The sequence below is a fragment of the Brettanomyces nanus genome, chromosome 1, assembly GCF_011074865.1.
Source record: "Brettanomyces nanus chromosome 1, complete sequence".
Lineage (NCBI taxonomy): Eukaryota > Fungi > Ascomycota > Pichiomycetes > Pichiales > Pichiaceae > Brettanomyces > Brettanomyces nanus.
The window spans coordinates 2,324,050-2,352,024 of NC_052374.1; the positions used below are offsets into that span (position 1 = coordinate 2,324,050).

A 27,975-nucleotide genomic window follows, 5' to 3' on the forward strand; every position below is an offset into this window, starting at 1 on the left:
AGTATAAAGCGTTACTCTTTCTCTTCTGAACTGGTCGAACTTGTAGAACTAGTTGACCCTCTCCTTTCGGCCAACATTGGCTTGTCAGCGTTGATCTCGTCGAACTTGGTATTGCTGTTGAGTTTGGGCTCAGGCAGCAGCTGCTGCTGCTTATAATAGGAATAAGGAATATTCATTAAATTAGGAGAAGTTCCAGGAGATGCGGCAGCCTGGTAATTATTAACCTTCTCTTGCGTGGCTTTCGATGAAGCGGAATTGTAGGAATTTGTGTTAAGCATACTGGTGCCAGAATGAGACTTGGCACCTCTGTCATATAACCAGCGATCCAAAAATGAAGACATAATATTAGGTATGAGTAAATGTTATCTGCTGTTCAGATTCAAGATACCGACAGATCTTACCCCTTATATACCAAATCGTTCTCCACACAATATTGTATGGTTTGTAATTTTCAAGTGTGGGGTAATTACAACTGATGATGATTAATCGTAAAGGTCTTAGCTAATATAAAATTATATATATATATATACAGATTAGTGGGGAGGGTGTATGTACGTTTACCACCGCTGACATGGACTTCGGTCATTTACCAGCGGCCCTAGTACTTTCCCTAATGTATTTCTCCTCCTCGTCCTTGCCCTTTAGCCCCATAGACTCCATTTTCTTCCTAATAAACTTATCCCTCTCTTCATCCACGAACTCCTTCTCTCGTCTGCTTTCTATGCATTTTCTCATCGCCTTGCTGGATTTTCGGCACTTAAACCAAACCCCCATTCCAGCCGTCTTTTCACACTCTGCGAATTTCTGTACGTATTCATCACATGCTTTCCATGCATTATTTCGCCAATTCTGAAACACTTGTTTCTCCTCCTTAGGATTAAGCATCCAGACAGGAAACCCTTTCGTAACCTTTTCTTTCTCTATATCTTGTGGCATATCTAACTGCGTGTTCTATAATGTAGAGAAAGAGAGACGGGTGAGCTCAGCTGACTTTCGAGACGACAAAGAGAAGAAGAAAAAAATAGGGTCGCGAACTTCAACATTTAAAAAGCTGTTTACTAAGTAAGTTCAACCACCACCACAACGTTTCTACTTGACCATGGACTCTCTAAAAACGGCGATAACTGAAACGAACAGTGGTTTTGATATTCAGAATGATCTCAATTTACTTGACAGTATAGCAAATAACATCCAGCAATTGGACACTCTTAGGCAGACGGATATAGAGGCGCGTAGAGCTAAAAACAACAAACTAACAAAGCAGCTGAGCACGCTGTCCGCATCAATCAACCAGTTGAAGGGGTCAAATAAGATGAAAACGGCCCAAAAACAGTTAATTGATTTGGAGAATCAGATGTTTCATATTGCAGGAAATTTGACGACATTTAACATGGAGCTCAACTCTCTCAAATTGACGTACAACCAGGAATTGAAACGGTTAGACGAACTAGAAAATCAGCTACAGGAGATGAAAAACAGTTTTGAATTATCTGAAGATATCGAGGTTGCAGAAAGGGCCAAAATGATCAAGTTAAAGCTCTACGAATCATTGGGTATGAAACTGGACATACAAAACAAACAGGTTATGGTGCTAAATAAGAGGAAAAACAAAAGTGGCGTCTTGAAGCTTGAGAACTATAGTGAATACTTCATATCCAACTACATATGGGATAATATATAGATACATTTATGCACATGATTAAAAGTGTTTGGGATTATCTCTCAAGGATAACTTTGTCCACTTGGGCACAAAGTGAGCAGCCTTCCTGTAACCTCTAGAGTGCTTGTTGAAAACGGTATACTTATCTTTAGCTTCCATATCCTTTTCCTTGGGGAAATCATATTTCAACTGGTTGACTTTGCGGGTCTTCATACTATTGGCTTTGAGCCCTTGGAATAAATTCTCAATGTTAGCATCCACCTGCTGCATTCGCTTCCTCTGTCTATATTTTTGTGTGGACGACAATCTCCATGGACGCTTCCAAAGTAACCCACCAAGATTCACAAGCGTAGATCTGAACGGTCCGAGCATAATGAAGGGTAAAGAAGAGACAAGGAATAAGGAAAACCATACCGACAGCCAAAGGACATCCGAATAAACCAGGGTAAAAAATTTGTCTGGTGTTGAAGCGACGCGACTATAAAATATATCGACCGGAGAGTAACTATTAGCTGATCTGCAGCAAACAAACAATCTCGTTTTCACTGGAATCTTGCTTCATTGCTCAAAGCCAGTGGAAATAGCCAGTCCAATTGGAAACGTGGATTTGGCCAAGTAATCTAATGCTTATCCTTTTTTCTACTTTGCAGCTGTCATTCTTCATCATCCCGATTCCTAGTAGCTGATTCCCCCCTCTATATCTAATCTGCCCTCATTCTCACCAATCGCACAATCTCGCGTCCAACGTTTTTTTTTCCGCGGTATTTTTTCTTTTTCTTCATTCTTGATGAATTCCCCAAAATTTCACTACGTCATCACAATAGTGAGGGTTACCGGGAGTTTTCCAATCATTCAGGATCAATATATCTGTTTCTGGTCTACCAGTTACTCTGTAGACTCTGTAAAGTCGGATAACTATGGCCATATTCAATCACTTTGCCGACCAATACGCTTAGCCGACCAATACGCTTAGCTTGCCCTAGCCTTGCCCTAGCCTCACCCCTGCTCTGTCGCAATCGCTGACCTTGTCACCAGTCGTGCCTTTTTTTTGTACGAGCCACGTAAACTTTTGCCACACCGAGTTCCTGGCGAGCTGCCACTACTACCCCAAACACTCTACGCCGTCCCACATCTTCTGCCCGCTGCACTCCGGCAGCGCAGCCATTTCCCTTTAAAACTTTTTCATACTGTTTATCAGCCATTTCTATTTTCTGGCATTTTGCCCTCTTGCTTCATTCCAATTCCTCAATAATTCGTACACTCTTCTTGTACAGCCTCATAGTATAGTCTCTCAAGTATAGTCTCTATCTTTTTGCATCTCTTCTGTACTTTGAGGGCATTCCCTCTTTATCATTCTTTACAATGAATAGCAATTCCTTTTTGGGCTTTAACAATCCTTCAAAGTCTTCGTCCAACCAAGGTCTCAACCAGGGTCTCAATCAACCCATCCAACCCATCCAATCAGGTCAATCCTCTTCTCAGCCCACTGTTCAGACCATCGGCGAAAAACCGAAGACCATCCATGTCGCCCACAGACGTTCGCCTAGTGAACTCACCACCTTGATGCTGGAACAGCTCAATCTTCAACGTCAATTGGAAGTTGTTCAGGCACAGCAACAGCAGATTATGAAACAACAGCAGCAGCTTACTGAACAAGCGGGTTCGGCTACTTTGGGTCTGCAGTCTCTTTCCCTTTCACCCAATTCCCCTTCAAGCAATCAACTTGGCCAGCAGCAGCAGCAACTACAGCAACTACAACAGCAGCAATTACAGCAACAACAACCACAACCACATCATCGTCGTTCGTCCAGCTCAAATACGCTGCCTCCAGACCCCGACAACCTTTCTTACTCATCTCGGTACCATCGTCGGACTCAGTCTTCTGTCTCTGCATATCACCAGCAACAGCAACAACAACAGCAGCAGCAACAGCAGCAAAGCAAGTTGGACTCTCGTCCTCAAGCACTAGGGCATTCTCGAAGACACTCTTTAGGTCTATCAGAGGCTCGACGTGCAGCAGCAGAGGCACAAGCTCAAAGAGTACATTCTCCTTCTAAGTTGGGATCGCAGACAAATACTCAGACAATCACTTCTTATGCCAGTGCTGCTGCTCAGCTGCCGGCACCTCCTGCTCTCACGGTGACACCGTCTCTTGCACCGTCTCTTGCACCGCCTCCTCCTGGTTTAGCACCACCTTCTTTCAAATTTCCTCCTTCTCCTGGTCGTTTGGATCTTGAAGTAAACAATCCAATAACAGACGCTGTTCGTGGCTCTCAGTATACCCACGGTAGATCTCAATCCAGCCTGCTTCCAGGCACAACTGCATCACCCCAGCGCGGATTCCAATTTCCTCCTCGCGAGGATACACTCACTCCTCCTCAACCAGCATTTTCCGATCGCTTCAGAACAAGCCCAAGTCACAGAAGCACTGGCTCTGATAGTAGCAATTGGAGAAGTGCACAGTCTTCTCCATTTACACCCGGACATAACAGAAAACAAGGCTCTTACGGTGGATCTACATCGTCCTTATCCCAATTTCAAAATGGTCAACGGAAGTCTCTGTTTGCTCCCTATTTACCTCAATCTACTCTTCCAGAACTAATTGGAGAAGGAAGATTGGTCACTGGTATATTACGTGTCAACAAGAAGAACCGTAGTGATGCATACGTTTCCACAGACGGTATGTTAGATGCTGATATCTTTATTTGTGGTTCAAAGGATAGAAACAGAGCACTTGAAGGCGATCTGGTGGCCGTAGAATTGCTTGTTGTTGATGAAGTGTGGTCTTCAAAACGTGAAAAGGAAGAGAAAAAACGTCGTAAGGATCGAATTACCACTTCTAATGCCAACAACGATGTTCATAATGATGCCAGCACAGGAGAGTCTGGATTTTTGAATCGTCGCGGATCACTCAAACAACGTCCTACTCAAAAGAAGAATGATGACGTTGAGGTCGAGGGCCAATCGCTTTTACTAGTGGAAGAAGAACAGATTAATGATAATCAAAAACCTCTCTTTGCTGGCCATATCGTTGCCGTTATTGATAGAATTCCGGGACAACTGTTTTCGGGTACGCTAGGTTTATTAAGACCTTCTCAGGCTTCCAAAGACAACAAGAAGGGTAAAGATAACAGCAACAATATCAACAACAACAATAATAATCATCGGCCAAAAATTGTTTGGTTCAAGCCAACCGATAAAAAGGTGCCACTTATTGCCATTCCAACGGAACAGGCACCAAAGGATTTTGTTGAAAATCACGACAAGTATGGTGATCAAATATTTGTCGCATCCATCAAGCGCTGGCCAATTACCTCTCTACATCCATTTGGTACTCTAGTTTCTCAACTCGGATGTATGGAGGAACCGAATGTTGAAGTGACCAGTATTTTGCGTGATAACAACTTCCAAGGAGATGAGTACTTAGAAAAGCCACTAGAGAGATATCTAAATGATTTACCTTCCGTTCAGGAAGGTATTCCTGGCAGAAGAGATCTTAGCGGGGAGTACGTCCTTGCGTTTAGCGAAAATGGCACTGTTTCTGACCATGCCATGCATGTGAAGGTGGTGTCCAGTACTCGAATTGAACTGGGTATCCACATCGCTGATGTCACTTACTTCATTAGACGTGACTCCTCTTTGGACAAGCGTGCACGGAAACGGTCTCACGGCGTAACGCTTCCTCAGAAAACTGTTGGGCTTTTGCCCGAACCGGTTGCCGAGGCCATCTCTTTCCATGTTAATCAGCCTTGTCTAGCGCTCAGTGTGGTGTTTGAAGTTGATTCCGCTACTTTTGAAGTTGCTGATGTGTGGATGGGTGAAACCGTGGTGAGACCAGCACAAAGGGTCAGCTACGAAACTGTCAGTACTCTTCTCCAATCGGGCTCTTCTGCAGCCGACTCTGCTACCGCTGGTTACGTCGCCACTTTGGAACTAATAGCTGCGAGATTGCGCAAGAAACGATTGGGAAATCCTGATTTAGATCCTCGGAGCTCTACTTCGTTGCTTGACCAGTTGGATGATGAAAGAGTACGCCCTACTCTTAACATCTATGACTCTGAGCCAGCTGAGACTCTCGTGTCTGAAATTTTCCATGCTGTGAACTCTGCCGTCGCCCAGAAGATTCATTCGGGACTTGGCTCTAGATCATTACTTCGCCGTTATCCAATGCCAACCCTTTCCAAATTTGAAGTTCATCTGGCCAAGATTGAGAGGCTGGGTGTTAAGCTGGACACCTCCAATGCCGCTACGTTCCAGAATTCTGTTCTAAGCATTACCGACCCTGTGAAGCGTGCTGCGGTGCAGACAATTCTTGTCAAGTGCATGCCACGTGGTAGATACATTGTGGCAGGCCGTGCACAGCAGAATCTGGGTCACTATTTGTTTAATACCCCTACTTACACTCACTTTACCTCGCCATTGCGTCGTTACACTGATTTTGTCGTTCACAGACAACTTAAGACAGTAATTTCAGGCTCTGTGGATCAGTATCCTGAGACCGAAGAGTCTCTTAAGGTGACTTGTGACTACTGCAACTTCAAAAAGGATTGTGCTCGTGCTGCACAGGATCAAGCAGTTCACCTTTTACTTTGCCAGACTGTCAATGACATGTCCCGTGAAACAGGCCAGGTTCTATGTACAGGAGTTGTTTTGCAAGTGTATGAGTCGTCATTTGATGTGTATCTTCCAGAATTCGGCATAGAGAAGCGAGTCCATGGTGACCAGCTTCCTGTGCGTAAAGCTGAATTTAACAAGGGTGAAAGAGTGCTCGAATTGTATTGGGAGCCAGGTGTTGATGCTGCTACGTACGTTCCAGAGGACGAGAATGATGCCCTATCGTATAGAGCCTCGATCAGAAACAAATATCGTGCCCCCGCTGTAGATGCGGCTTCTCATCAGGCCAATAATAATTATCTTCTAAGCTCGCAGATGACGGCCAGATTGCAGAGCATGCACCTTAAACCTCCTATGTTGAATTTAGCTCCTAAGGACAATACAGACAGCTATTTGGATGCCTTTTTGCGCATGTGCGTGACGAGAGTGGAAGGAGACAACCACATTCAGGAAGTTCGGGTTCTGCAGCATATTCCAGTACTATTACGATCGGAAATTGGTATGGCTTTGCCATGCTTGACTGTTAGAACGTTGAACCCATTCTGAGCATTTCGTTCTCAGATAAGGCAGACTTTTCTAGTACTAATATTTTTGTGCATTTTACATGGTTCTGTTTTTTATTTCCATTTATCTTGATTTTCGTCCACTTTTCACTCACCATCTCTTTAGCATGATGATATAATTAATAGTCATTCATTAAATAATGTTCTTTAAAAAATGGCTTTTGGTACACCTTAATCACCTCTCCGAAGATTAGCCAAATGTCTCTTCATAGAATGGACAGTTAGAAGCCCTGAGCTTGTAGATTTAGCGACACTAGCAGTTTCCAAAGAAGCTCGACTGTTCACTCGAGACAATTTCCTGTTGGACGCTAAGATACTACTTCTGGGCTGCTGATGGCGGAAAGATTGCGACTGGGATCTCTCCACCTCGGTTTTCTCGTCCATGGTAAATGTTTCATTATACTGATTTTCTTCGTCACCATCATCTAAAAGACCCTCAGCATTTTTCTCAATGAGAAACTTGATAGAGTTAAACCAAATGTTATGTCTCTGTCTAGTTGGGCATGTCACTTTGACGGAACGACCATCTTCAGAGGACACAATAATGGACTTATGATACAAGCCTGGAGGAAGAGGATTGTTATCATCAACCGACTTGACATGGGCAATTGCCAAAGCTCTGATCTTATTCTCTGATGGATCCGATAGAGATGGGTTCGATGTGGACCAGTATAATGTCAAAGAGTAAGGATGAATCCAGAAGTATCTCTCATGACGTGATTCACTAACTGAGGAGACGAACGGTCCTAGCTTCCGGAAGTATTTGAATAAATACTCACCGATAATTGTTTGAGTAATGGCAGCAATCATTTCACGCTTGGTTGAGATCACAGTATTGACCGTATGCAATGAGGTAGCATCTAAGGCCACATTACCACCATTTCTTCGTGCCAACTGAGCAAGTGCAAAGGCAGGAGAATTAGCTGGAGGCTCTTGATTGAATCCAAAGGCCGCTGAGGAGTCTGACTGCTGAACGTCATGATGTGCTCCCGTTTCCGTAGACACTGCAGATGAAGATGCAGTACTTGATGTTCTCTTTTGAGCGGCAGAGGCATCATTACGATGCACCTTGTACCACTCGTGGCTTTTGATAAGCTTGGAGTAATAACTTGAAGGAACAACAACGACATTAACAGGATCCGGCTTCCTACACACGGTGGTAGCAATGAACCTGTCTTCAGGAATGCATAGCAATCCCTTGGCCTTTGCAGCCTTAGAGATTTGATCTGCATTAGCTGGTGCTCTCTGTCTAAGCTCTGAGAGCTCATCTTCAGGTACCAAAGATAAGCTGTATTCAGCAGCCTTGGCTGCAAGGTCTTGAGAGGTAACAGTGTGGCGCATGAGCTTACTAGCCTGAGCCGTGGGCATCAACGTAAGGTCATGCGAATTAGCGTAGGCTTGAACCTGAGGAAGCGAGGCCATAACAGTACCCACGCTAGCTACGGTGCCAATGGTAGTGTTGCCAACATCTTTAGACTCTTCGCTTCGAACTGTGGCTTGATCGGTATCATCAATTGGAATTAAGGCATACCCCATTCTCTTTGCCTTGTCTCTGAGAGCGACCTCAGTATCCATGACATTTTCAGAATCCCCATAAACACCTTCTCCTTCGTCTATGCCCATATCCTGAAATTCTCCCTGACTACTGACAGCATCAACATACACCGAAGTACCTGTAGATGACTGTACCGATTCCACAGGATGCAAGCTTTCGCTAGAGAGACCTGTAACTCCCATGAAGAGACTATGAGGTCTTGATGGAGTGATTACAGACTTTTCTTGGGTCTCGAAGTTACGGAGTTGAGCCTCAAGATGATTAATCTGAATAGACTTCTCTGCATCGCTCTTCACTAAAACATCATATTCACCTCTTGCAACATACTGATCAGCATGTTCCCTTTCGGCCTTCTGGCCTTCAACCTTCTTTTCCAATTCGAAAACCTCCGCAGCCTTGGAGGAAAGACTTTCCTTCAATTGCTCAATCTCTTCATCTCTCTGAGACAACTGCGGAGCATATGATGCCATTAACTCTTCAAGACGATCACTCAAATTCTGAGACTCATCCTGCGACTTGGCTAGTTCATTCTCTAGCTTCTTGACATCCTCCTTGAGCCTGTCACCACTATTAGCTTCACCTGTTTTACTTAGCTCTTCGGTATCCTTCTTGTTAGATGCAATGTATGCCTCAAGAACGTTGATTGCACTTTGTTTGGCGTCCAATTCTGCATTCACTGCGTCCAACGTGTCATTGGTCTGATTCAACTCAGCCCTCAAGGCTCTAACTTTCTCTACATCGCCGTTGTGCTCTTTCACCATCCGCTGAAGCTGCGATTTGTCCTTCTCAAGATCGGTACTCTTTGTTTGAAGATTTTCCTTCTTCTCCTTTAGCTCACGCTTCTTCGCATCTAGTTGCACGTCAACAGCACTGAGCTGCTGTAATGACAACCGCTTTTTAGGGCTCTTCAGTTTTGTAAGCTCCTGAGACTTGATTCTCAAGGCTCCAGCAACATCAGTAGTCTCACCCCTCTTGCTTTCAAGCTTCTTCTTCAAGTCTGAAATCTGTAAAGCGGTATCATCATCAACACCTTCGGTTCCTTCTCCAGCCAAGCATCTCTCTAATGCTTTCAATTGTTGCTCTTTGTCTTCTATTTGCTTCTGAAGAGATGCCAACTCCTTGCTCTTGGCGTCAAGTTGTTTAGTAGCAGAATCGGCGATGACCTTCTCGCTAACAATACTGGCCTCATCGTCGTTGTTTCCACTGTTGCCAGAACTCTCGTTCCGAAAGTTTTCACCCGCTTTCAAGTCGATGTACTCGCCCATGGTTAAAATCTTTAATCCCATATTGGAGCCACTGGACTTCAAGTAATCAATAGAAGGTGACTCGTACTCGTTGACCACTTTAGCCTGCTTTTGAGCAGCGCTCTTGAAGTCAATCACTCCACCGCTAAACTCGGTAGTATTTGGCTCCAGCAAGTACTGTGCAGCCAAGCTGAACTCGCTTCCAAGCATACTAAGTGCAGCCATTAGATCTCCGTAGGATTTCTTACTTATTGTGACTAGACCTGCCATCTCGCAACGAGTCTCTAAGCCCTTCAAAGTGTCCACATCTGAGTACTTTGCAAGGAGGGCTCTCGACTCACACTCAGACTTTTTCAATTCGGAAAATTCAGCACCCCTGGTCTCCACTTCTTGGTTGAGCTCACTAATTCTTCTGGCCTTTTCTGCAAGCATCTCCGCACTCAAAACATTTTCTTCACCAGCCCTACTAAGTGACATATTAGCTTCTTCCAACTCGCCTTGTGTCTTCTTGAGTAAAACCTTAGCCTCTCCCAGCTCAGCCTTTGCACTGCTATATTCGGTGTTGAGCTGGGTAATGGCAGTGTTAAGTTGCGCAACAATCTTCTCCTTCTCCACGGCCTTCCTGCTTACCATCTTGTACTCAGCGTCAGGAATAATCACCATCTCAAGTTGAATAGCCTTACTTTTCAGATACTCGGCATCTGGTTTGTCATATGATTCCTTAAGAGTTTGGTATTCACCTTCAAGTTGCTTGTAATCACTCGTCAACTTCTCCACTTCGGATATCCTAGCCTCAAGCTCGGAAGCATTGGTGATCAACTCAGATGTCTTGGACTCAAGCTCGGCAGTCAATCTGTTCAATTCCTTCTTCTCCGTCTGTAGTGTATTTTCCTTGGCCCTCAATTCTTCATCATGAACGTTTTTCATCTCAACAACCTTCCTCTCTTTTGTTTCAAGAAGTTGCTTCAATAAAACTGCCTCTTGGCTATGCGCCTGCTTAGATTCATTTAATTCAGTCTCCCGTCGATCTAGCTTGTCCTTGAGAAAGCCAAGTTCCTTAGTAAGAGCAATATGCTGAGAGGCCGGAATAGCTACAAGACCAAGAGATGTGCTCTTAGACTTGATGTAATCAGCCGTAGGTTTCTCGTACATGGCATCCGCTTTAGAAAGCTGTGAACGTAATGCAGCTAACGAAACACCACTGGCAGCTCCTGCAGCAGTGCCCGCGGCTGAGCCAACCAAGCTAATGGTGCCAGCAGTGGCACCCAAAGCAACTCCGGCAACACCGGAGGCAAGAGACTTGACACCCCTTATCTCCTTCTGGGCCTTTTTCAACTCCCTTTCCAGAGTTTCAGCCTTCTGATTCAAAGCAGCATAATCAGTAACACTAACAGCTGCCAAGCCAATAGCTGCTGCTTGTTGCTTCACATAAGAAGCATCTGGCTGTTCATGAGCAGCTCTTGTCGTAGCAAGTTCGGCCTGAACTTTCTCAAGATCGGACTTTAACGAGGAAGAATATTTCTCCTTTTCGTCAAGCTCCTGTGACTTACAAACCAAACTCTTCTCCGATTCGGAGATCTTATCCTTCAACGACAGAACCTCGATACCCACAGCATCAAGCTTCTGCTTGATATCTTTGGCCTCTTTCGTGGTCCTTTCAGATTCCAGACTGGTAGCAACGACAAAACCAAGAGCTGCAGCTTTCTGCCTGATGTATTCGGCGCTTGGAATTTCACGTTGCTTTTCAACAGCATTGAGCTTCTCAGCAACAGAATTAAGTTCCTTCTCAAGATTTTTATACTCGGCCAACTTTTCCGAAAGCTCTTCCCTAACCTCTGTCATTTGCTTTTCCAACGCATTGACATGAGCTTCTTTCTCCATCACCTCAGTTTCGAGTTCTTTAATCTTAATCTCTGTCTCTTCATTCCTTTGAACACTAAGCTTCAACTGTTTGTGCTCTTCTTCAGATATGGCAACAAGGCCAAGATCGGATGCTTTCATTGCAATGAATGAAGCGTCCGGGGCATTTAGTTTTGTCGTAATTTCCTGAAGAGCTCTCTCTTTCATGTTGACTCTATTCAATGCCTCTTCTCTCTCCTGATGGGCCTCCTTCTTTTCTGTAGCCAATTGTTCTTGTAGTACCGCAATCTCAGAAGTGTCATTTTGAACTTGAACCTTCAACTCATCTATCTGCTCTTGCAATTTTTCAGCATCTGAAACCTGTGAACCAACTTGCTCCTTCAGTGTTTCAAGTTCTGCAACTCTCTCCTTCAACTCGGTCTCTTTACCACCAAGCTCTTCTTGGACAGCGGCCAACTCATGTCCTGTCTCTTCAGCCTTTTCCTGTAATCCTTCGTAATCATCCTTAGAAACTGCCGCAAATCCTCTCTCTTCTATCTTGCTCTTTATGTATTCAGTATCGCTGAATTGTTCGAGTTGTTCGGACTTTTTAGCTAGTTCAGCCTGTAGCCTGGATAACTTAGATTCAACTTCACTCGAATGGGTATCTTTTTCGGTAAACTTCTTCTGCAATTTCTCAACCTCTATCCGTTTATCAGTCAATTGCTTCTGTAGCTTGGTATATTCTGGTGAAGAAATTAGCCGAAGATCTCCCACTACAGCAGTGGAAGATGCAGCAGCAGCAGCAGCAGCAGTTAAAGTTGAAACATTCCTGCTCTTCTTTACAAAAGTCTCAAAGTCATTTCTAGCCATGGGAACCAAATCATAATCCCCTAGCTGAGACAAATCACCTCCCTTAGGTAAGGCAATATATCCGGTATCGTTTCCTTGATCTTGTTGGATCTGCTTTCTTTTCAATGGACTGCTCTGGAAGCCTGACATGCTGCTTATATCGCCAAGCTCGTCGGCCAATACCTCGTGGGGGTCTTTTTCAGAATCGTTGTCTTCGTCCTCGCTGGCAGTTTTGACAAGGTTGGGAATATCGGTAAGTTTAGAAGCGACTTTCTTTGAAGTGTTATCATATTTCTCCCAGTCATCATTATCCTCATCGCTGTTCTCTTCCACAATAATCTCACTTTTCCTATTTCCTGGGGAAAGTACCGAGCCTGGAGATCGTGTCGATGATTTGAACAATCTTCTATTGACGTGACCAACGGGAGAATGTTGATGCTTTAAAACAACGGTGGGTGTGGACAATGAGGAGAAAGATCTCTGCTTCACAATGTACTGTCTGAGTTTTCCTATGGTAGCAAGAGCATGGTTGAGATTGGCCTGAAGCATCTGGCGCTCAAGTTCTGCGGTATTTCCTACCGTGGCAACAGTTTCGATTGGTTCCGGTTCAAGAAGAACGGAAATATCTTGTTCTGTTTCGTCACCGGCATCGCCAAGGTCTTTAACTGCGCTCGAAAAGTCTATCGCAGTCGTTTTGGATGCATTTTCACGAAGATCCAACATCTGTTTCTGCAAACTATCGTTCTCATCGTTTAGTTCTGAGTTATTTTGGCAAAGGTCTTGCACTTCCTGCGTCAAAGACACAATCTTCTTGTTCGTTTCCATCTCCAATTGAATCTTTGCGGCCCTGGAAGCTTCCAAAGCTAGTGCAGTCTCGCCAATTCGATTGTCAAGGGAACCTCTAGTCTCGCCAAGCTTGCCCAACTCGACATTGACTTTGTCCAACCTTTCCTTGGTTGTACTAAGCTCTGTTTCCAATTCCCAGATTCTGTCGCCTGATTCCTCTTCTTTTTCACTTAATTTTGTATTTAAAAGGGCCAAATTGGAGGACTGATTCTCGAACTTGTCCTTCTCGGCCTGTAAAGCTTCCAATTTCTTCTTGAATTGCTTATTCTCGTAGGCCAAGCGACGTGACTCCACAAGCAAGCCATCACTCAAGTCACTGAGAAAGTCAACTCTTTTAGGACTTGCTGGTGAAGTAAGAGCATGAGGAGTAGAAGGAGTAGAAGATGAAGTATGTGTTAATTTTCCGGAAGGACTGGCACCAATATTGTTGGAATTGCTGGTCCTAAGTGCCCTTCTAGGAGTTGAAAGAATACCTGATCCAGAGGACAAAGGGGTCATGGGACCTGAGTCTTTGGTTGCTTCAGAAGACTTGGGAATATTGCCCATTCGTTTCTGAAGCTCAAAAAGCTGCGATTGTAAGTCAGCTGATGGATTAGACATGACGTAAGAATTCAAATTGTCGCAGTGATTGATATAACGGCAGTGTTAGATGTTATCAGGTCGTCTGTAGAATATTCAAGACTCAGCTTAATGGTTATAGGGAAAATAATAATACACCCAATAATAAGTTGACCAATAAACACTGAGAGAATAAGGTTAGTTGCTGTTCCACCTATGATAGCACTTCGTACTAAGCTGTTGTTTACGTTGACAAGGGGAGAGAAAATCAAGAGGTAATTGTTATTTTTTTTTTGTTGTTCGATTCTCAATGAAAAAGGTGATCTGAAAAGTTATATGGTGCACGGATGTGTGGACCCTGAGTAGCTGAAAGAGCGAGTAGAGTTTGTCTCATTGTGAGAATACATCCCGTTCATTTGAGGCCAAGAACAGTTTCTTGTGTCAGTAGGCCGTTTGAATACCGTTCAGTATGGTAAGTAACATACTGGGTGATTTTTCCCCACTTTTACATTTTACTAACATGCCCAGTTACGCTTACGTAAGATGCAGAAGGCGCAGAAAGGTAGCGGATCGCAGCAAGGAGTCTCTGTGGCGTTTATAAGAGCCAAGAAAGATCTTCAAGAGTATGAAGAGATCCCGGGAATCAAGATTCACTATGATACAGGCAATCCGATGCAGATAAAAATGTCTGTTTCTCCAAATGAGGGATACTACTCAGGAGCAGTGTTTCATTTCGAGTGCCAAGTACCAGAAGATTACCCTAACAAAGCACCAGAATTTCGATGCCTGGAAAGAATATATCATCCCAACATTGATTTGGATGGGCACGTGTGCCTCAATATTTTGCGAAATGACTGGAAGCCTACTTTGACGCTACAGTTGGTGTTCGCAGGTATTCTACATTTATTCTTACATCCTAATGCTAACGATCCGCTTAACAAAGATGCTGCCAATGACCTATCCAAATACCCTCAAGATTTCACCAGGCATGTCCAACAGAGCATGATGGGAGGATATGTTGGAGAGGAGAAATTTGACAGGGTCGCATGAGTTTTACTTATATATAGGATGGTAATTCGATTCCAGCGATAAAAGAAGTATTTAATAAATATAGAAGATAACTCAACCAAAATGGAGCGTTCCATTTTGCAATTTTAGAGATTTCTGTGCCCTTGCCCACTAACCGTGTCATCACTGCAAACGCTAGGCACAAATGGCACATCAGGAATGGAATAAGTGTCATCTTGAGTGTTGTCAATAAACGTCATCTCCTCCCGGACGATAGAACCGGTTCCATTATTAATCACTTTGAGTTCCGAGAAAGACTTGGAAGACTCTGTGGTATCATAGTGAGCTGGTTGATTGTACATATCGTAATAGGATTGACTGGGTTTGCTGTAAGAAGTGAAGTGCTTCGATATAACAGCTGCAGCAGAGCCACGGTTGGCACTGAATAGTGGTTTAGAGGCACGGACAAAGCATTTCGAAGCCAAGTTTAATGCAGAGATCGATTTCGGAGTCATATTATTTGGGTGCGGATATTCACGAGCTTGAGTATTCGAAATAATAGTGTAAACTCTTGTTCAATGCAGCAGACTTTGTCGCCCTTTTATATCATTCGATACCCTTATCTCACAGTACGGAGAAATGGCTCATTACTCATACTGTGCCCAATCGGGAAAGTAATTTTGTGGGGAAAGGGGCACAACTCTATCGTTAAGTCATAATCCCGAAAAAAATCTCCGGGTGACCGTCCATGTGTCCTTGATTGCTGTGGCTGTGCTGCGGCATCTATCGATCATTACTTATGTCCGCATAGTAATCAATTTCGCGCGCATCCTGAAATTGCGTCGCTCCGACCTTCCGTGCATACGCCACATTATTCTGGAAGTAATCTTCTTTCCAACCGTGCATTGTGGCTGAGTCAAACGGGCCATAGGTAATTTCATCATCGAGGTTCCATCTGTACTCCCATTCAACGGCCGAATGGTTCGCAAGTCTCCCCGTAGCACCGCCGGTTGCTAGTTGCCACTCCTTCCCGGCCTCCTTTCTGTACTCCCTAAGAAACTGCTCTCTACTGATTTCATACACTGCTGGATAATCTCTATCGGATATCTGCTCAATTACATCCGTCAATCGTCTGATCTCCCCTTGAAGTATATCCCGTTTAGCCTTATCCTTTGATCTCTTCAGCTGGTGATATTTTCGTTGGAGTAATTCTTCAGATGTCTCGGCTGGTTCTAAAAACTTTATCAATTCTTCCATGAGCTCCCATGTCTTTGTGGTTTCTTTCTGCTTTCGTTTCTTTCTTTCCTGCTCTTCTTGATGGGTCTTTCTGGCACTTTCGGCCTCCCGGGCTTTAATTATATCGCTCTTTTTGATTTTCTTCAACCATAATTCTGTTTCCTCTTCGTCATCTTCCTCCATACTAAATGATTCCATTTTGGAGTCTGAAAGGTATGAGTTGAGGCCTACGGGTTTTTCGTCTTCAAATTCCTCTATTTCTTTTTCATTTTCAGCTTCTTCCACCTCTTCTTCCAAGTCTTCCTCCACCTTTTCTTCAGCTTCTTCCACCTCTTCTTCAGCCTTTCCCGCCTCCTCTCCCACCCCTTCTTCATCCCCCGTGGAGTCCGAATCATACCCTTCCATAATTTTTCTTCTCTTTACTCCTCCCAAATCCTCAAGTAGTTCATCACCCATAATCACTATAGTGAGTAAAGTAACACTCAATTACAGATCTCAGTTTATTTACCCTCTTTGTTTCCGCGCGACAGATTTCGTTTTCTCAGACTTGTCTCCCGTTATTAATCTCCTATCTCTTTTCTTAGGTCCACCAATGATTCCTGAATCATCGAGCTTATTTGATGATAAAACTCTTTTAGAACCAGAAGAGGTATTCTATCAGCAAGGATTTAGAGAAGGACAGTCGAAAGTCACCAAGGCTGACCATCTAGAAGGAAAACAGCTCGGCATTCAAACTGGCTTCCAAAGATTGTTAATCGTTGGTGCTTTAAAACAGATAGTGAAATTTTTACAACTACAAATTGACCAGAAACGAGATCCAGTGTCCTCTGAAATTTTTATTCATGGGAAACAAAGAAGCTACGACAAGATTAGTCGACAACTCGAGGAGATCCGTAAAATGCTCAATGTCTTCTTCGATGGTAATGAACGATTAAACGTGAGAAACACAAGTCAAGAGGTGGATCAGTTCGAGAAGCTCGTAAAGCGTAGCAGAGCCAAAGTCCGATCTCTATGTTCTATGTTCGGCTATACTGACCTCTACTCGCAGATAGAGTCCAATTGCCAAATAGTAGGAGGTCAACTGCCTACAGCAGATGTTAAAGGTGCAGATACTGATACTTGGTAATCATCACTGAAGATAGTTTTCTATTTTGAAACCAAGATCATTCGCAAACTTCTTTACCACAGTCCATTGAACGTTGCTTCTCCACTTGGTACCCCCACCAATTGTATCATTGCCACTCAATTTGATCAATGTCTTGAGATTGGTCAATGTGGCCATCTCATTCATTAACTCCACATCGTTGTTGAGTGCAACCTTCTGGTCGAATTCTTTATAAATTGCCCTCAAGATAGCCAACATCCTCTCCAAAGTGAAAGGCTGAGGTGACATTAACCTACTGCTAAGCGTTTTACCCTCGTATCTCTTTTTCCTGTGGAATCTAATCCTTCTATTCGACCTCATTTCTCGATTCCTCGAATAGTTCGCCATATCATACTTGATCTCGGTGAATGATGCTAAGTATGACGCTATAATAAGATACTTTGTCCTATTGGATAGATCATAATGGCCTCGACTGTTATCATCCGTGGCTACTAACTCCTCATATTTCCTCTTCTTTTCTTCTTCAATAATACTTCGATCCGTCTCTTCCAATCGATTTACCAATCCCATCTCAGTCTGTAATAGTTTCTTGTTCTTCATAAATGATGTCAACACATCATTCACTCGCGGTTTGATTGATCCTCTTCTCTTCACGGGCTCATAAAATACAGGCCATATCTTCTTCAATACCGGAACTACCATCTCAATATTACGTCCAAAATACGATCCGTAAGTATCCACCATGTACTCCACGTAACTTTTCACGAAATGCTTCAATTGCGTCTCTCCAATTCGACTGCTGTTCAATTTCTTAACGGTTTTCTCTATCCATTGCTGCTTAACAAACGACTCTACTATAATCATTTTGATTTCATCACAGCTGTAATGCTCAAACTCTACCGTCGGTAACGACATCGTCGAAATATCCATATGATCTGCCCGGTTCACTATAAATATAAAACTGAATCCTGCAAATAGTATACTCTGCTCGTGCAATCTCGCTAACGCTGTACAAATCTCTTCTGGTTGTTCTCCAGCAGCCATTTTATCCAATCGATCTAGTATAAAGATCGTCGGCTGCGTTGTCAATCGTTTCCGTTTCTTTCCGTCACCGTTGCTGATTACCCGCTTCATCGAATAGACAAAGTTCGATAGGTTCTCGGAACGATTGGCTACCCGATTCATCCGACTCTCGTCCACTCCAACAGCCCTATACATATATCGTAAGATCATTTGCAGCACACGCCGTCGTGTCAAACAGTAATCACATTCTATCATCACGTAGTCAATATCATTCTTTTCCTTAAGATAATCGCAGTACTTCCTTACTGTATAGGTTTTGCCAGAAGAGTTTGGTCCTTCCACTACTAGGCACGGTGAGTTGGTTCTCCAATCTTCTGCTATAAAGGACGAAATCAACGTCAATTCTCTACTCTTGAATTTGTTAACTGAACATATTTCTTCATACTTCTGGTAATTGCTCATGCTTCTGTTGTATTAGCTATATAGAGAATGTACGGAGAAGAAAGGCCGTTTGTCAAATCGTTCTCTATGATGTTATCTGTTTCATAGTCTTTGCAAAAAAAGTCGTTTAGACATGCCGATCGACGCAATTCTTAGCTCCCTCACTTTGCCGAAATAGTTTTTGCACTAGTTTTTGCAAGACCACTGGCCTCTCTCTTTTGACTAGCTTCAGATAGTTTCTTAGTACGATACCTCTCATAATATATATCGTGTGTAGTATCTTTCAAATCCTGCTGACATGCTCCTAACAAGCACGTTCTGAGGATAGGAAAGTCCGAATGAGCTGGATCGTCGACCCGGACGATCCCATGTGGTAGTTTTCTCACTTTGTATTCGATTTCCTCGATCAGCTTTCTCTCTGTACCGGAAACAATCGAGAAGGGAACCATTTGCCCTAAATTAAAACCTGGTAGTTCCTCTTCAATATCTTCAAAACAGCTGGAAAAATCGTAGAGTTCGATACCTGCAGCATTGATGTGCTTCAGTATCAACTCTTTGTTCAATTTTTTTTCCTCTTCTGTAAGAAGGTCACCCTTAGATATGACAGGAATTACATTACAACGTGCAGATAATGCTTTGAGACATTGAATATCCAAAGGTCTTAAACCTTTTCCTGTGGGCCTAATAAAATACAAAGCAGCATGGACTCTGGTATCTTTAAAATGAGGAGTTCTTTGAATCCTGCACTCTTCCTTGAGTGTCAATTCAAACTGGGTTTCCAAATAATCAACCAATTTGGCGGTAGAATCAGTATTATCGATTGAATCTCCAAATCCAGATGTCAAGACTATGTCCAAGTTAATCTTGGTACCACCTTCAAAAATAGTTGCACTGTGATTTTCAATACACATAGCTTCACCGTTGAATGAAGTATTTCCTGGGGGAATCACATCCTCATCGCAAAGAGTGTTGATAAATGTCGATTTCCCTGTTCCCGTCTCTCCTATAATCATTAGACTTAGTTGTAATCCACGCCTCAAGAATTTTCGTTGACGGATTTGCTCAGCGGTAAGCTGAGGAATGCATCATGTTAGTAAAAGCTTCTGTCAGATTGATTCACACTGGTTGTCTACCTACCGATCCGAATTTTGCTGAATGGCTCATAATAGTATGTACTTGATATTTTTGGTTTGGGTTCAAAAATAACGAAGTGATGAGAATACAAAAATATAAAAGTAAAACAAATAGAAGGATTCACCTCCCCTTTTATATCTTTATCTGCCGAGAATCCTTTTGTTTGTTAAATTTCCTATTTAGGAAATTTATATGCGCTAATTAATTTTTCACTCCTACTCCAAGGATACCACTTAGTTCCTCCTGGTCCAACCTGGGAAGACTCTCGAGCACTCTAAAAGAAGGCCTAAGCGGCTCTAGACTATTTGCCAGTTCAATAGCAGTGTTATAGCATTTCCAGACGTCTTCTACACGCACATTAAGCTTCTGTGTCAAAAAATGCTCCTTCATCGTTCTCTTTTCCTGCTTGCAACTGAAAGCTGTACCCAAAGCACAGATAGTTTCGGTATCAAACATCAACAAAAGAGGCAGCCGAGCCAAAATCTCGAAGAAATTGGTGCAAATCACAAAAATCTGCTGTGATTTCCTCTTTTCCACCTCATCCTCTTTAGCTGGTTCCTCATCAAACTCCAAATCTAGAGATCTCAAGCAAACTTTATAGGCATTTTCAGGTGTCACATCAAAGCAGAGAACCTCTAATAACAATTCTTCCAAATTAGTAATGGTATCTTTCCATTTCCAGTATATTTTACTATCCTCATCAATGGTATCGTTCATTTTTCCCCACATGGCGATACTAGCACAAACTTTAACCACGTCAGCCAACTTTCTGCGACATTCTTCTGCCTTGCATGCTATAAATAAGCACGTGGCAGCAATCTCAAAGTAGTGATAGTAACTGAAGTCACGTCGCATGTAGAATCGATGGTAGTAGTATGAAGCAGTCAGTGCAACAGATCTCGAAAGCTTCAACTGTCTACAACAAGCAAACATAAACACAATTCCTTTGGCCCGTTTTTGACATTCCACCGTGAATCCTATACGCTTGGAGGTATCGGTGATCCTTCTTGAAGGAGACTCTCGCTTTATCTGGTCAAATGTGAACCTCCAACCATATGCAGGCACATCTATAAGTCCTTCCCAGTACTCCGCAGGATTATATTTAGGACTGGATGGAGGATACGCTGAGCTGGTGAATGTTTCATGCGAGTTCATGCTATGGAAATGAGTGTCACCGTAGAAAGAAACGAAGATAGAGAAGAAAGAAAGTGGACCAAGATTATGGTGTAGAGATGCACTTACAAGATTAATACTATGACAATTAACAGGTATATACGTTTAACTATTGCCCGACCAATTCATCCATCTTCTTGGCAACGTAATCAAGAACATAGCTGTCCTCTACTAATTTGTCGTATCTAGAGTAATGTCTCTCTGAATAAGGAACTATGGCGTCAATGTAGTTCATTATGCCAGGGATTTGAGATAATTTTTCGATTTCAAACTTGGTCAAGATCACCCGAATAAGTTTCTGAGCAACGTTGAAAAGACGAGAGTTTGTATTCCAGTCTCTAATCCTTTTGAAAATAAGCTTAATCTTGTCTTCATCCAATTTTGCAATAACTTCTTCCAATGCAAACGAACCAATTACGGATTTGGAGTCCTGGTTGGCTGCAATACTCGACTTCACCACGTTGTAAAGTCTCATTGGATGGTCCAACTTTAAGGCCAACTCAAAGGCTTCTACCCACGAGCCCTCACTAATGTAGTTCTGTAATGCCTGTTCCTTCTCTATCCTCAACTTCTTGTCCGAATCGGCTTCAATCTGAGCCTCCTCTGTATTATCCTTCCACACGGTAATTGCACCATCTGCATCGGCACTGACAAACTCTGCGCCGTCATCTTTGACGCATAATGCCCAAATACGGTTATCGTGATTATCTAAAGTTTGAATGCATTCGCCTGAAGAAACCTCCCAAATCTTGATAAGACCATCTGCACCAGCTCCTATTATCAGCTGATTTTTTGAAATGAACGAAACCCTTTGAACTGCGTTGGCGTGTCCTTCAAATGTCCTTTGACAAGTGAAATTTTCTAGCGACCATACCTTGGCCGTCTGATCTCCAGAGCATGTCACCACCAATCGATCGTAATTGCAGAATCGAATATCATAAACAGGTCTTTTATGACCCCGAAGAACACCCACAGTTTCACCTGTCTGTAGATCCCATATCTTTGCCGTTTTATCGTGACTAGCTGTAGCCAAAAAGTCGTTGTTAGGGCTGATATCAATAGCGTGGATCACCTTGTCATGAGCTCTTCTTGTGTAATCAGAAACCTTCACAACCTTAACAGATTTATTACCATCCGGCTTAGGAACGACCCACTTTTTGATTGTCAAGTCCTCTGAGGCGGTAATAATGAACCGTGGAAATCTATCTATAAGTGTTCTCGGTAATCCAACAGCCGTCACTGAGGCAGCGTGGCCTTCAAACACGGCATAACAGTCAAATTTATCTGACTCGTCATTGTATTTCCATAATCTCGCCGTATTATCCTTTGATGCAGTGGCCAACCATCGTCCATCGATAGTAACATCCAACATATTAAGTAAATCCGTGTGACCAGCATATAAATCCATATCAAAAGGCTTGTTCTCAAAGTCTACCATTCTCAAAGATGGAGAATTAGTTGCAAGTGCCATATGATCAAAGTTAGGACCCACATATCTCATGTCTGCAATGGTACCATGGTTTCCTGCCATTCTACGTGACACAGATATGATTCTATTTGTCACATCAAGGGAACTCAAATCCAAATCCTCAATAGTCTGATCAGATAGAACAGCTATAACTTTGGAGGAATCTTCCGATAGCTGTACTATTTGTGCCATCAAGAGCTCCTCGGTAGTCTTCAAGGGTTTGATAGTTTCAAAAGCCAACATCTCCTCTTCCAAGTCCCACACCTTCATCATACATCCTTCTCCAGCGGTATAAAGATATTCCCGGTTGTTAATGACAACAAATCCGGCAGCTTCAACAGACATCTCAACGGGAACAGCCGTAATCTCTTTCCAACCGTTCGTATTATACACCATAGCCAAGCTATCTCTAGCTGAACTGACGAACCTGCTTCCATCTGCATTGAAATTAAGTCCTCTCACAGCCGCAGTATGCTCTTTTTTCGTTAAAATGCATTTTCTTTTGACCAAATCCCAAATCTTCACCATACCCATAATATCTCCACTAGCCAACTTCCATCTCTTACTATTGAGTTCTCCAAAGAATGAAAGCGACGAAATTGTGCCACCGTGTCCCTTTAGATTATGGGTAATAAATGACCCCTCTATATCCCAAACAATAACACTACCGTCCGTTAAACCAAAGGCAAAGAGACTTGAGGTTGTATCCGCTGCTGCAATGTAAGAAGCTGAAGAAAGCCTCACCGCCTTGATTATACTACCAGTCTCCAAGCTGAAAATTCGAAGCTGTTGCGATTGTGATACTATGGCCAAGAATCTTGCATTTGGTGAAAGTTGAAGAACTGTCACTTCTGTGGAATCTCCTTGTATGCTGTGTAAAATTTGATTAGTTTGCCTATTCATAATTATAGTATCTTCTAGAACAGCCGTGGCCATAATAGATCCATCAGCAGAAAACGTAGCATTTCCAGCACCAATGAAGAAAGGCTCTATATCAATCTTCTTGAAGCTTCTTTTGGAATCCATGGTCGTAGCTTAAAGCAAAAAATTATGATGAATAGAGAGATCACTTTAACTAGCTCCCTACACAAAATAGATTAAAAAAAATTTTAAGTATTTTATTTTGCGCAAAATCTGAGATTTCCTATTTAAGACTTTCAGCGTTTATTTTTCAGGGAAGCCCAGATTGGAATTGGGCAGTATTGTAAAACAGTGAAAATTCTGATAACTAATCGAAAAGTAAAGATGGTATCTATGATATTTGGGAAAGAAGTTTCAATTGAATGAGATAGTGAAAGCTTGAAGAGTCGTAAAAAAAAAAACATACAAAGATAATATTTCACGTAAATAAGTCTCAAGTTCTATCTATAACAATGATAGCATTAAATTGTTTCAATTTTCAAGAATATAAGAATACAACAGAGCCAAAATCTGTCAATCGCAGGGTAGTCAAATGCAGCTCAATCAGTTCATTTATAAAATATTTTCTCATCATATCTGTGACCTCCTTCCTATCAGACTGCTCATCTATCGACATTTGACAATCCCTTTACAACACCTTGACAAGTTGTAATTCCTAATCAATGCACGACTTGAAAAAAAATTTTCCATCAAAATTAGTGCCTGGACTCAAAGGTAAAACATCAAATACCACCATTGATTCATTTCGAATTAGCTAGAAACTACCTTACCAAAATGTCTCCACCGCTCCACATTGTTAAGCCAACAATTGTGGCACCACTTGGTTCATCTGCTGATATCCCAATCACGGTGAAAATTGAGTCGTCTACTCTATTGCAACTTATTGAGTCTATCTATGAAAACGACGACGACTCAGAAACGCAAACCAGAACAGTCGGTACTTTGTTGGGTACCAGATCAGACGATGGATCAAGCATTGATGTGAAGGAATGTTACATTGTTCCGCACAAAGAAGAGGATGATGAGTTGACCATTGAAGAAGCATACCATATTTCTACGTACCACTTATACAAACGAGCAAACCCAGAGCTTCAAGTGATCGGTTGGTTTTCAACGAGTCCCGAGTTGGACGCATATACAGGATTGTTTCATGAATTCTATGCCAAGGGATCTTGCGCTCCTTACCAGCCGGTGTTGCTCACTTTACAGTATAGAGAAGAAGAGTCTGGTGCCATCATCTCTCCTATAATTAAGACATACATCTCTTCTCCTGTTGGATTACCGACTTATTCCACCATTGCAAGTAAATTGAACTTGGATAAGACCGGATTTTATGCCTTTGTCCCTATTCCAAACGAAATTAGTTATTCAAAGAATGAGTTGACTACTTTGAAGTATCTCTCCGGTGCTAGCAAAAAGGAAGAAAGATCTTTTGATTTGGAGGGACTTGACGAACTTCACCAGATGTCTAGCGCTGTGTCGCAAATCTCTGACCTGATAAAGATCTTACGGGATTATGCCGGAAGAGCATCTAAAGGTGACATTAAAGGTGATGATAAGATTGGTCAGTTGTTACTCTCCAACTTGAACTACAAGCCTTCAGGAGTGGATATCGAGGCCTTCAAAAAAGACTTTGAATCTCATCTTAACGATACCTTATTGATCCAATATTTGGCATCCTGCGTTAAGCAACAACTAGACTTGAGCGCCAAGTTGACCAACTTCGTCGCACCCGAGGATGCTATCAAGGAATAGGTATTTGTTTAATGCTGCGTGTATACATAATAATAAACGCTAAGTTCTCTAAGTGTTTTATCCCATCCCATTAAAATGAAGAAAAACTATATATAATTAATAACCTTTACTTTTCCGTGCTAAAGAGAACATTGTAATCTTCAGCTGCTCCAATGTCCATCAGTAACGACTCCACATCATTCAGAACATCCTCATTAAATAACCCTGACTTGGTAGCTCGGTACCCCTCTGCCTGGGCCTCTACTATACTTTTTCGTCCCATTCTTTTCTTGGATCCTTTCTTCAACTTTAAAGGCTCTTTCACACCTATCACAAATTCATCACCAAAATCGGAATCCTTGCGAAATCCAATCTTCTTGGAATTCTTAGAGTTCTTTGAGTTCTTCGAGCCCTTTGGGTTTTTGGAATTCTTTGTTTCCACCTTTAACTTGCTGCCAAGCTTCTTTTTTAGCAAAGTCCCATCGTTATGATCCTCAGTGCAACGATGGTGGTGACGATGATGACGATGCCGATGAGGTCCACGAACCATTGACGAGTCTGTCTGAAATGTATATTTCCGGGTTGCATCTGCATAATTATTGGCAATTCCGTTGTTCAGCAGCCCTCTGTTTCTGAAGGCAGTAAGAGGGACTCTCTTCTTGCTGAAGAAGGAGTCCCAGCGGGAATTGTTGGAACCCTCATTGTCAACAACTTTAGCATCATCTTCAAATTCACTGATGTTTAAAAGCTCGTCAATTGACACGGAAGGGTTCATTCGGCTGCCTCCCACTTGAGCCTGCTTCTGTGTTTTTTGTTGAAGAAGTTGCCGTTGCTCTTTCGTAAGACCTTTAGTGTTATCTAGAGGAGCAAGCGTTCCTTTGAGAACAGAAAGTTTGCTTCCTTTAGGATATAGAAACCGAGTAGAATATCCATCAATGATACCAAAAGGTTTTTTAAACCGAGAAACAAGGAATGTACCCAACTTAGGTGCACGAAAGTTATTTTTTGATGATGAGAGAACCTCCTTTGCTCTTTTACTACCAAGCATATGTATCGATTTCGGTCGAAGATTTGTATCTTCATCCGTGACTTCACTATCCGTTTGTGCGGCCTCCTCTTGAATCCTATTCTCTCCCTCGGCAGACATTGTGGTTTCATCAGCTTCACTTTCAGACGAACTGGAAGAGAAAAAGTAGTGGAGTAGATTTGTATCATCTTCACTGTCATTATTATCAACATCATCATCATCCCCGTTATCACTGCTAAAATCTTCATTTTCGTCATCACTCAGCACATCGACCTCTTCATCCCCAGAAAATAGCGCACTTTGAGGAACATAAAGACTGCCACGAGGTAGCTTATCACCTCCAAATATATCTCTGAATCCAAGAATATCCAGTGAATCATCATCATCATCATCATCATCATTGTCTTCGCCTGCAGCATAATTTTCTTCTTCTTCTTCTTCTTCTTCTTCATCATCGTTATCTTTATCATTATCACCATCGCCTACCTCATCCACGTAACCATCTGTAATGCTTTCTTTGTTCTCCAGTTCTTTCACCATAGCTTGTGTCTCCTCTTTAGTCAAATAACTTCCCCTTAGATTCGTAGAACCATCAGCATCACTCGATATGTCTATATTGCCAGCGCGCAAAAAGTTATTGTAATCTTCATCACTATTACCAAGTAGCTCCAACTCATCGTCATCATTCTGTAAAGCCTGTATAAGTTCATCAGGATCGAAGTCATAATCTGCATCTGAATTGAGCTCTGTTTCATCAATCTTGGGAACAACCAGAGTCACCGGCTCATCTGAGACTTTAGCCTCCACTTGTGGTAATTCCTGCACAGCTTCTCCAAGATCTTCATTAGTTAGTTGCTCTATTGGGTTTGGCAGTATGGGTTCCTCGGACTTCTTCTGAACAAACTCAAAGTCAAATCCAAGATCAATCAGATCATCTGGATTCCTTACACTCTCTTTACAGTTTTCGTCACTAGTAAGCGCCGTGGATGAACTTTCATACAGTTCCGGCAGCCTTTTTTCCTCTTCAAGTATCACTGCGTCAACTAGAGAGTCGTCCAATTCTTGTTCTTCTACCGGTATGGCCACTTCCAACTCGCTAGAGCCACCATTAACAAGCTCTGGATTACTATCAGACACCTCATCTTTTGGATCTATCGATTGATCAAAAGTTGGTACTTGTTTGGATATATTTTTCTGTGCGTTTCTTCCATATCTGATCCTCTTAGCAGCTTTCATTGCTCTAGCCCTCTTCAGCTTGGTCAACTCCACAAAATCCACGTTATCATCATCATCATCATCCGAAGAGAAGTTTGACGACGAATCTGGGTAAGACCGTTCACTGTTAGAGCCTATTATAGCATCAACTTCTCTCTGTGCTTTATCAAATATCATTCTATTTCGATACTCTTCACTATTATCGTCATCACCACTCTCCTCACTTACATCATCATCATCATCATCGTCAGCCGATATTATACTGAATCGTCTATCACGTTGTGCAGAAAGTACTCCTTCTCCTCTCATGGGTCCTTTACCATTTCCCTGACTATTTCGTTTCTCTTGTATTATCCCCCCCTTGTTGGAAGACGATCTTCTAACACTATTAGACATGATCTTACCTATTTAAGATCTTTCAATTGATATTTCTATAATATTAACAGCTTTTTCTTTTAGGACCAATATCAAAATGCCGTATCTGTTGTGCTTAACTTCAATCAACAATTGTCAAACTGATTTCTCCTCTCTTGATTCATCCAGTAAATGCTGAAATTAAAAATAAGATTGATTATATGAAAAAAAATTAGTGTGAAAAATTTTAATTTCATCAAATAGAATGAAATTTTTATTCACTCTATTCATCCATTTTAGGTAATACAAGGACATATATAAAGGACGGAGGCCAAGGAAGTCCAGGAAAATTATAGGAAAAGGGACTGCCATAAGGAAGAAAAAAGAGTATTGGAGATAAAATAA

General features: G+C 42.3%; 15 protein-coding genes across 15 annotated transcripts; 5 read left to right on the forward strand and 10 right to left on the reverse strand.

The window, feature by feature from the left end:
- Nucleotides 1–11: 11 nt before the first annotated feature.
- Nucleotides 12–341, reverse strand: FOA43_001074 (uncharacterized protein; the record flags this gene model as incomplete). The annotated part of the gene is made up of 1 exon (XM_038921397.1): nucleotides 12–341. One exon carries the CDS (start codon nucleotides 339–341, stop codon nucleotides 12–14), a length of 330 nt encoding a protein of 109 aa, XP_038777325.1.
- A 758-nt stretch (nucleotides 342–1,099) lies between these two features.
- FOA43_001075 (uncharacterized protein) lies at nucleotides 1,100–1,681 on the forward strand (the record flags this gene model as incomplete). Its single annotated transcript, XM_038921398.1, has 1 exon — nucleotides 1,100–1,681. The coding sequence occupies one exon, from the start codon at nucleotides 1,100–1,102 to the stop codon at nucleotides 1,679–1,681; it is 582 nt and encodes a 193-aa protein (XP_038777326.1).
- Nucleotides 1,682–1,699: 18 nt separating this feature from the next.
- FOA43_001076 (uncharacterized protein) lies at nucleotides 1,700–2,032 on the reverse strand (the record flags this gene model as incomplete). Its single annotated transcript, XM_038921399.1, has 1 exon — nucleotides 1,700–2,032. One exon carries the CDS (start codon nucleotides 2,030–2,032, stop codon nucleotides 1,700–1,702), a length of 333 nt encoding a protein of 110 aa, XP_038777327.1.
- A 990-nt stretch (nucleotides 2,033–3,022) lies between these two features.
- FOA43_001077 (uncharacterized protein) lies at nucleotides 3,023–6,820 on the forward strand (the record flags this gene model as incomplete). Its single annotated transcript, XM_038921400.1, has 1 exon — nucleotides 3,023–6,820. The coding sequence occupies one exon, from the start codon at nucleotides 3,023–3,025 to the stop codon at nucleotides 6,818–6,820; it is 3,798 nt and encodes a 1,265-aa protein (XP_038777328.1).
- Nucleotides 6,821–7,008: 188 nt separating this feature from the next.
- On the reverse strand, nucleotides 7,009–13,773 carry FOA43_001078 (uncharacterized protein; the record flags this gene model as incomplete). Its single annotated transcript, XM_038921401.1, has 1 exon — nucleotides 7,009–13,773. The coding sequence occupies one exon, from the start codon at nucleotides 13,771–13,773 to the stop codon at nucleotides 7,009–7,011; it is 6,765 nt and encodes a 2,254-aa protein (XP_038777329.1).
- Nucleotides 13,774–14,274: 501 nt separating this feature from the next.
- On the forward strand, nucleotides 14,275–14,781 carry FOA43_001079 (uncharacterized protein; the record flags this gene model as incomplete). The annotated part of the gene is made up of 1 exon (XM_038921402.1): nucleotides 14,275–14,781. The coding sequence occupies one exon, from the start codon at nucleotides 14,275–14,277 to the stop codon at nucleotides 14,779–14,781; it is 507 nt and encodes a 168-aa protein (XP_038777330.1).
- A 104-nt stretch (nucleotides 14,782–14,885) lies between these two features.
- Nucleotides 14,886–15,394, reverse strand: FOA43_001080 (uncharacterized protein; the record flags this gene model as incomplete). The annotated part of the gene is made up of 2 exons (XM_038921403.1): nucleotides 14,886–15,280; nucleotides 15,391–15,394. The coding sequence occupies 2 exons, from the start codon at nucleotides 15,392–15,394 to the stop codon at nucleotides 14,886–14,888; spliced, it is 399 nt and encodes a 132-aa protein (XP_038777331.1).
- A 128-nt stretch (nucleotides 15,395–15,522) lies between these two features.
- FOA43_001081 (uncharacterized protein) lies at nucleotides 15,523–16,431 on the reverse strand (the record flags this gene model as incomplete). Its single annotated transcript, XM_038921404.1, has 1 exon — nucleotides 15,523–16,431. The coding sequence occupies one exon, from the start codon at nucleotides 16,429–16,431 to the stop codon at nucleotides 15,523–15,525; it is 909 nt and encodes a 302-aa protein (XP_038777332.1).
- Nucleotides 16,432–16,567: 136 nt separating this feature from the next.
- FOA43_001082 (uncharacterized protein) lies at nucleotides 16,568–17,101 on the forward strand (the record flags this gene model as incomplete). The annotated part of the gene is made up of 1 exon (XM_038921405.1): nucleotides 16,568–17,101. One exon carries the CDS (start codon nucleotides 16,568–16,570, stop codon nucleotides 17,099–17,101), a length of 534 nt encoding a protein of 177 aa, XP_038777333.1.
- Nucleotides 17,102–17,104: 3 nt separating this feature from the next.
- FOA43_001083 (uncharacterized protein) lies at nucleotides 17,105–18,565 on the reverse strand (the record flags this gene model as incomplete). The annotated part of the gene is made up of 1 exon (XM_038921406.1): nucleotides 17,105–18,565. The coding sequence occupies one exon, from the start codon at nucleotides 18,563–18,565 to the stop codon at nucleotides 17,105–17,107; it is 1,461 nt and encodes a 486-aa protein (XP_038777334.1).
- A 140-nt stretch (nucleotides 18,566–18,705) lies between these two features.
- FOA43_001084 (uncharacterized protein) lies at nucleotides 18,706–19,557 on the reverse strand (the record flags this gene model as incomplete). Its single annotated transcript, XM_038921407.1, has 1 exon — nucleotides 18,706–19,557. The coding sequence occupies one exon, from the start codon at nucleotides 19,555–19,557 to the stop codon at nucleotides 18,706–18,708; it is 852 nt and encodes a 283-aa protein (XP_038777335.1).
- Nucleotides 19,558–19,879: 322 nt separating this feature from the next.
- Nucleotides 19,880–20,833, reverse strand: FOA43_001085 (uncharacterized protein; the record flags this gene model as incomplete). Its single annotated transcript, XM_038921408.1, has 1 exon — nucleotides 19,880–20,833. One exon carries the CDS (start codon nucleotides 20,831–20,833, stop codon nucleotides 19,880–19,882), a length of 954 nt encoding a protein of 317 aa, XP_038777336.1.
- A 127-nt stretch (nucleotides 20,834–20,960) lies between these two features.
- Nucleotides 20,961–23,345, reverse strand: FOA43_001086 (uncharacterized protein; the record flags this gene model as incomplete). Its single annotated transcript, XM_038921409.1, has 1 exon — nucleotides 20,961–23,345. The coding sequence occupies one exon, from the start codon at nucleotides 23,343–23,345 to the stop codon at nucleotides 20,961–20,963; it is 2,385 nt and encodes a 794-aa protein (XP_038777337.1).
- A 669-nt stretch (nucleotides 23,346–24,014) lies between these two features.
- FOA43_001087 (uncharacterized protein) lies at nucleotides 24,015–24,995 on the forward strand (the record flags this gene model as incomplete). The annotated part of the gene is made up of 1 exon (XM_038921410.1): nucleotides 24,015–24,995. The coding sequence occupies one exon, from the start codon at nucleotides 24,015–24,017 to the stop codon at nucleotides 24,993–24,995; it is 981 nt and encodes a 326-aa protein (XP_038777338.1).
- Nucleotides 24,996–25,101: 106 nt separating this feature from the next.
- FOA43_001088 (uncharacterized protein) lies at nucleotides 25,102–27,612 on the reverse strand (the record flags this gene model as incomplete). Its single annotated transcript, XM_038921411.1, has 1 exon — nucleotides 25,102–27,612. One exon carries the CDS (start codon nucleotides 27,610–27,612, stop codon nucleotides 25,102–25,104), a length of 2,511 nt encoding a protein of 836 aa, XP_038777339.1.
- Nucleotides 27,613–27,975: the final 363 nt, after the last annotated feature.